This window comes from Anarrhichthys ocellatus, unplaced genomic scaffold (genome assembly GCF_004355925.1).
Source record: "Anarrhichthys ocellatus isolate YVR2014 unplaced genomic scaffold, GSC_Weel_1.0 scaffold44, whole genome shotgun sequence".
NCBI lineage: Eukaryota > Metazoa > Chordata > Actinopteri > Perciformes > Anarhichadidae > Anarrhichthys > Anarrhichthys ocellatus.
Window position 1 is genome coordinate 1761766 of NW_022280074.1, and position 7389 is coordinate 1769154.

The 7389-nt window shown below is 43.4% G+C and overlaps 1 protein-coding gene across 2 annotated transcripts in view; it reads right to left on the reverse strand.

The window, feature by feature from the left end:
• The window catches only part of tafa5l (TAFA chemokine like family member 5, like), a 40716-nt gene that overhangs the window by 11006 nt on the left and 22321 nt on the right, over nucleotides 1-7389 (reverse strand). For both annotated transcript variants that reach the window (XM_031868762.1, XM_031868763.1), the window contains exon 3: nucleotides 4839-4966. In XM_031868762.1, the coding sequence (XP_031724622.1) occupies nucleotides 4839-4966 (128 nt within the window). The remainder of the gene's footprint in view (nucleotides 1-4838; nucleotides 4967-7389) is intronic.

Here is a 7389-nt window from a genome sequence, read left to right on the forward strand (position 1 = left end):
GTGTGTGTGTGTGTGTGTGTGTGTGTGTGTGTGTGTGTGTGTGTGTGCGTGTAGTTCATTTTGAAACTCTCCTTCATTTGGCAAAAAATATTCCCAGCTGCAACTGTTCTGTTTCTCTCCAGGCCACACACTAGCTGAGCAAGTGGCATTTGTTGTGTGGGTGTGTAGGAAGATTTTTCTTTTTCCCAGCATTGCCAGAGCGACGGAGGACACGTGAAAACCGCAGTCTGAATATGATCAAATCAGGGTTTCAAGAGCCTGCATTTCATAATTCAAGCTCCCTCTAGCCTGTGATCTCAGGTTTGAAGCAAAGAACATAATATTTTGGAGAATAATCTGGTCCTGCCCTGCACTGAAGAAGCATTTCTAGTTTCAATTTGAGCCCATCACTTGATTAGCAAAGGCGGATAATAGGGCTCAGTAGTGCTCTCGATAAGAGCTCTCACCAAGCAAGGGAGCAAGTGATGCAATCTCACAATGCTCTCGCTCGCCTGAAAGGACGGAAAACATTTAACTTCTCCTGAATTCAGTCTGTCTTGTCATTATTCCACCTGACGGCCAATTCCATGCATTCACACAGAGATGACCAACTGTGCTCTTGTGTAACCTAACTATTCAAATCCCCCCTCCCCTCCACACCCCGTCAAGTGTATGAAACCAACCTGATAGCACCCCGCCCCACCCTGCTCGAATTGCGCTTTCCACCTCGGAGAATATCATATGTAGACCTTTCAGCGGCTCACTAGTGAAGACAAATTGCCAGCTTGTTTGGTGGTGCCTCCAGAGAGTGATTCATATTAATGGCTAGCTGGCAGTGGAGAGCGTGCTGCATATGCAAACTCCATTAGCAGGTTAGGCTGGAGAGTATGACCTGGCAGTGCCACCGTGAGCTGCACACACAGGAGGGCAGGCTGCCGAGCGGAGGCTAAGGGGGGCTGCGTATAGAAAGAGCTGCAGGTGCAGGGGCAGGGGTCTACGGTGTGTGTCGTGCAGTTAGTCTGGTGTGTTACTTCATCAATATATCAGGTTGACGTTTCTATTAAGACATTTATTATGATAATTTATTCCTATTTATTGCAGAATTGGTTAGTGTTACATATGTAAAGCCTTTAAGTTTCATGGTGTTTCAGAGTTCATTATCATTTACATTAAACTGTTCTAATGAAGCATTTAACACAATCCACCTAAATTGAAACAATGGACATCTTTGATGATTAGAACTTTTCATAGTTTTCAAGTTTTCAAGGATTTAATAAATAGCTTGACAGCCACCATTTTTGTAAAAACATTGAATTTTGATTATTTCTTTACCAGAGGACCCTTCTTGACCACAGTGAGCAGAAAAGTGAAGGTCTAATTCATTGACATATTAATTCATAGTTCATATTCATGACTTTTTCCCTTGAAGGCTTGTTAAGAGCCTGTGAAAGTTAAACAGAGTGCTAATATCCAGCAGGTGGAGCAGTTAGCAGTTAAAGGTTAAAAGTCATATATTTTGGCACACTGCATCTGCAACTGGCTGCTAATATTAATCAAGATTAATTGTGTTGGATAAACTAAACAACTTAGATTTTCTTGCAGCAGGTCAATCTTCAATTGTTAAGTTTTCCACGAAGTGGCACTCGAGGAAAGGCCACGTAGCTGTTTAAATCAGAAGGTGTTTATCCCATTGGGAGCATGACTGTGCTTTAGCAAAATCATGAAGATCTTATTGCAAGATTCCTGGTGTGCAAAGTTGTTTTGGGCCTGAGGGTGGCAAAGAGTTTTACATCCGAGGAGAAGGAGTGTGCTCACTAAATCTCATGGCAGCCTGCCTTTTAGATTTTAATATCTCACTTCTCCATTCGGACTGATAGTGACACCAGAGGACTCACTATAGCACTCAATATTGAAGCGGCATAGGCTGGTTGACCAACTCCAACCTACAGTAGGAGTCAAGATACTGTGACAACTGATGCAAAAACAATCACTAAATCAAAAACATGCTGGAAAATTACAGATGACAACAGAGATGGTTTCCTGGAGGAAGATACATATTTATGTTTTTGCTCATAACTGGTTACACACAGTTGTCGATTTTTATCAAAACTGCTGCTGGCTTGCTGTCTATTCCATCATTTTCCCGGGTAAACTCTCATATATATCATTTCAATGATTTAAACATATGAACGTCCAGCCCACTCTACTACCAAGTCATCAAAAACGGCGGCTTGGTCAGGTGACGTAGTATAAAGAGCAATAAAGTCTGTATAGTAATGAAGCAGCGGGGATGGATGGGTAGAAATACATTAGACTCTCAGCCAGAAAACCAGTGTCTATGTCCTGTGTGAAAGCAACGTTGATTTATTTTAAGTTACATTAATTTACTTGACTTACGTTGCTACATAGCTACTACATAGCAAACATACTTATTCTAACTCAAACTATGATGTTGCCCTAAACCTAACCAAGGTGTTTCCTATAAACTCTGAAGTTTATTTTGAAAAGACAGCGTATACACGTAACGGCTGTGAATTGACTTGACGCTAGATGGGATTGTAGAGAGTCGTAGTTTGAAGCTGCTGTGTTTGACGAGATGAGAAGGAGAATGTGTTGGAACGTCACAGAGCTTGTGAAAATAAGATGTTAACACCAGCGGGTGACGTCAATCTTTTCATTGTGTCAGAACCACTTAATCAACATTTCACGTCCTCTGCTGCTTATCTCAATGGCAGGTTGTAGCTACAGGTTGTGAGCAGTAATTAGGCTGCCACACAAAACTGAAGTGTTTCTCTCAGCACTCAGAATACAAATCTAAATTGGATCTTTAAGTCATTTTTTAACTTTGGTTACCTTACAATTGTTGAAAGCTGAACTTAAATAGATTCGATAGGGGAATGCTATACAGGATTTAGATTCGATACGACGCTATCAAACCCCAACCCCATATACGTTTAACTGATATTGGCAGCATGATATATGTATTATTAGATGCATGATTTGCCCATCGTCGGGTACATTTGTCACTTTATTTCAGTGGCTAACTCCACCTACGTCAAGCCTCCGCACCACAGCACGGATAATGAGTGCAGCCATTATCAGCTTTCAGAAACCCACGTTGTCACACTGAGTGCTGCTCTGCAATGGGATTAGCATGTGAAGACAGGTGCTCTCACAATTAGAACTCGCTCTCCACACCCAAGATACTTGCACAGAGATGTGGCCAGACAGAGCTTGGCCAGTGGCCGAGAAGCAGCCTGGCCCTCTATCCCCCCCCCCCTCTTCTCTCCAGCCTGATCAATCCTCCTTATAAATTTCTCATTTTCATTTATCTTCCAGGATGCGCTTTCCTCCCATTTTAGGTCTTACAACAAATACCTCTGGATACATCCTCTCTTCTGCTGCCAAAGCCTCCCTATCCCTGTCCCCTCCAAAACCAAACAAAGCACAAAAAAAAAACAAAAAAACAGCAGCAGCAGCATCACTTGTGATTAACTTCTGCAGTAAAAAATCTCCTCGGCAACAGCTTATTGAGAATATGCTGTGGAATACAAAAATCTGCATTTCTTTTTTTTTTATAAGTGTATGCATAAAAGCAAAACACTAACCTAAGTGTGCTGTCAGGGTAGATTACAGCACGATGGGAATGCGTGCATGAAATGTGACGCAGCTGCCCAGGGCTGCTGGACGGAGGAGGCGGAGGAGCGAGAGAGATAAAGACACAGCAAGTGATGAGAGAAAGCGAGAGAAATCAAGAGATCCAGTCACAGGTTGACCTTCGTCCTCGTGTACCTGACGATGAGGATATGCAGTCTCTCCTGCTCTCTATCCATCCTGTCATCTCTTGTTTTTTGTTGTCGTTTCTTTTCCCCCTACTAATGGCTTTCAAACATTCATATTGATTCTTCCTTTCTAATGGCACGAAAATGTAAAAGATCAAGTGAACCCTCGGTCAGATTGCGAACGCTTGCTGGCTTTGTGCATCCCTGAATCAGATGAGAGTTGATCACAGAGCAAAGCCTCAGTCAGCACTGCGGCATTGGCAGCTCTGAGGCATTGGATGCATGTTGCACTGTGAGAGGAGCCTACAGAGGACCAGATGACACCATATTGGAGGCTTTAAAAATGTAACATGTTTTGTGTTCATTTAAATCCCTCGCAAAGTCAGGGAGAGGTCATGGACTGTTGTCGGCTAAAATGATTTTTCTCACACGGATACCTAAAATGTCTGATCTCTTGTTTGAGCAAGTGCACAGAATAGTTTCAAATGATTTATTTATGGGAGGAGATCCTGAAATGGTGAGTATTCCTAGTAAGATACCGGTGAATTTAAGATGGTCTGAGAGGAATTCACGTTTACAATTCCTTGTAAAATGCAGAGTACTAAGATAAGTTTGGTATGCACTTCTTCAATACTAATGAGGTATCGGCAGTGCAGAGCTAAGCTGGCATCTTTTATCCATCTTCTTTTATTTATTGGTGCAGCGCAAACAACAGAGCAAAGTTAGAGGTGGGTTACAGACAATGAAGAAACAACCATGTTCAGAACACTTTGTAGTAGTTTGTGCCTCTGTTTATTTACTCTCTTTACAATATTATTTTAAAGAAGTGGGACCCAGAAGTTTGGTTTCACTGATTTGTTCCAATTGCACGTTAAATTGTGAATTATAAATAGTGATTTCAAGCCACAGAAAGCAGTTTAGCATCTGTTTTCTACACACAGAGTATTGATGCAGACTTTAAAGCCTGGGAGCTGGCCTCACGTATCACTACCAGCTTGCGTTGCCCACACTGAAAGATGGCGGCGTGATGCTGTTAAGTGCACATGGCGTATATTAATTTCATGTCTTGTAAATTACCGTGACGGTCTTGATGCGACCGCTGCCCCTGGTGCAGGTCCAGCCGGATCGGTTGAACAGGTAGCTGCAGACCTCCCCCTCCAGGCAGGGAGCCATCTCGCACCACTGACGACTCCGCACGATTCGCGCTGAGAGGGCGAAAGACAAGGGGGAAAAGAGGCACGTTACACTCGCACACCCACAGAGAAAGACATCAGATTGTCAACATTTTCTGTTTTATGGTCACCAGACAGGAAAGCATCTTCATATGTTGATGTGTCTACAAGCCTGTAGTATTTCAATTAGGATTTTGTTGAACCACCATGTCCGAATCGCCTGTGGTAGTAACCTTTACAGACCAGCTGGCGGCCCATAAATTACTCTCCTGTTAATGCTAGCGTTCACTGCAGTCAGATTGTTTCCTCCTTTTGACATTTTGTTAGACTTAATATTCTTCCTGAAAGCGTTTTTCTTTAGGTAATTCTAGGTAAAGTGTTCTAGTGTTGAAAGTAATTGTACTACTTTAAAGCATAACATTGTTAGATTTATTTTCCTGAAGTGACGGTGAGCAAATCGTTCTGAAACTTGCACTCAATGGACAATGCAGCAATGATGTTATGAAATGTTCCATTTTCCATTGTATTTTAATGTTGTCATTCCTATCTGCATTCTAAATTTTAAAAAAGAAAATATATCGTGTTACACACAACAATGTGGTGTGATTAAAGCTTCCTGTGATAAATCAGGATGCGCTTTGAAAATATCACAATAACACTATAAAGTGTTGTACATTGTATCTTATTTTCTGCTAATTCATATGCACAAATTATTAAAGCATAGCAGGAACATTTCAATGTGCAGATTAGAGAGGTGGATCACAGATTAGAAAGGCAACAAAACGCAAACAGGCTTTCTGTCTTCTTAAAAGTTATTTGTCTGCTGCAGACATCGGTCTGTCAGAGTGAGAGCCAGTGATGCTCTCCTTCTCCCTCTGCAGTCCTTCTGCATGACATTGAATTAGCATGCGCCTGTAGTCGATGCTGATAAGCTCTGATTGTTCTTTACACAGCGTGCTAAAGCAACACCGAAAGGTTATCGGCTCTCTGCGGACCTGGCCGAGGCCGCCGCTCCTGCCTCCACCCCACGGTCCCCCCCCCCCCCCCGGGCAGCACATTGTGGAACGAAGTAACATAGTCGACAAATTGAAAGAGACGAACCACAATTCGTTGAATGTCCACTGGAGAGCTGAGGGAGGGGGAGTGAGGAGGAGGAGGTGTGGAAAGGGAGGCCTTGTGGCATTTTGCTGTGAGGTATTTGTGGTCCAGGCCTTGTTAACACTCCGAAATTGCTCATACCCCGACTGCTGCTCTGCAATAAAGATCTGTCATCTTGTGGTATTTATTAAGCCACCCCTCATGTATGTAACTGCGTGCACACACACACACACACACACACACACACACCGCTCTGTAGATATAAAGCCTCTCAGCAAATAATAGATATTGTTGACACATTGGAGGAGAAGCCGTGTTTCTGCCCTCACAGTGCAGTCAGGCAGCAGTGGAACAAAACAATCCAGAAACCTGTCATCTCATTGCACCCAACAAGCTGATGTACTGTAAATATTAAAGAACAGAGACAAAATGGTCGATTCGGCTTCACCCTGAGCAGAGGTTCCTTGGCGAGCAGGGAAGAAAATCTAAAGTGACCTTCCTCTTGACACAGCAACACAATGTGGCAAAATTTTCATTTTCACAGCCATCCGTCAGGCGCAACAAAGCGCAGATTTATCAGTCAGTTGCAGATGTAGTTTTGAGTACATTACAGGGCCAGCAAAACTCAATTTCCAGGGGCACGGAATAAAAAGCTGAGCTGGCAAAGTGGCGGGAGTGCTGACTAACCGTGGAGTGCATCAGCCCAGCCAGCGAGAGGCTGGCTGAAATAAATGCTTTTTTCAACTCCACAGTATCCAGGCCCTCAGTAGCTCGCCCTTGTTACTTTTTCAATGCCATCCATGACAGTCTGACTTGATCTATGATGACTTGATGAATTTCCCCCATGCTGTAAACCGCGGAATGTTCCGTTACAGCGTTGGTTGGAATTAGTGTGTCGCCCGTGACAATTTCATCAACAGCGGCGTCACGAAAAAACATAAGCAACTACAAAACGGCAACGCTGCAGTTTAGCGTTCGGCCTGTCTCTTTCCATCAAACCTATCTATCCAATATGCTGGCACACGCAACTGGGGGAGCATTTAAAAAGCTTATATGGTACAACCACCCACACGCACATCAACGGTATCCCGAGCAGACTTTAAGCCTCGGAGCTGAAGCTGCCTGAAAAATATCTGTCTGCTGCTATTTTTCCATCTAACAGTATCTATTACATGCTGCTGTAATGCAAACGGCTGAGAATCATGCTGCTTATATTGTGATAGGTGTCTGTTTGGATATGATTTCAGGGCCTGTTTGCGATGGTGGCAGCGTGCAGCAGCAGAGGTGAACCAGCTGGCTGTGGGGGTTGGAAGAGAGAGAGAGAGAGAGAGAGAGAGAGAGAGAGAGAGAGAGAGAGA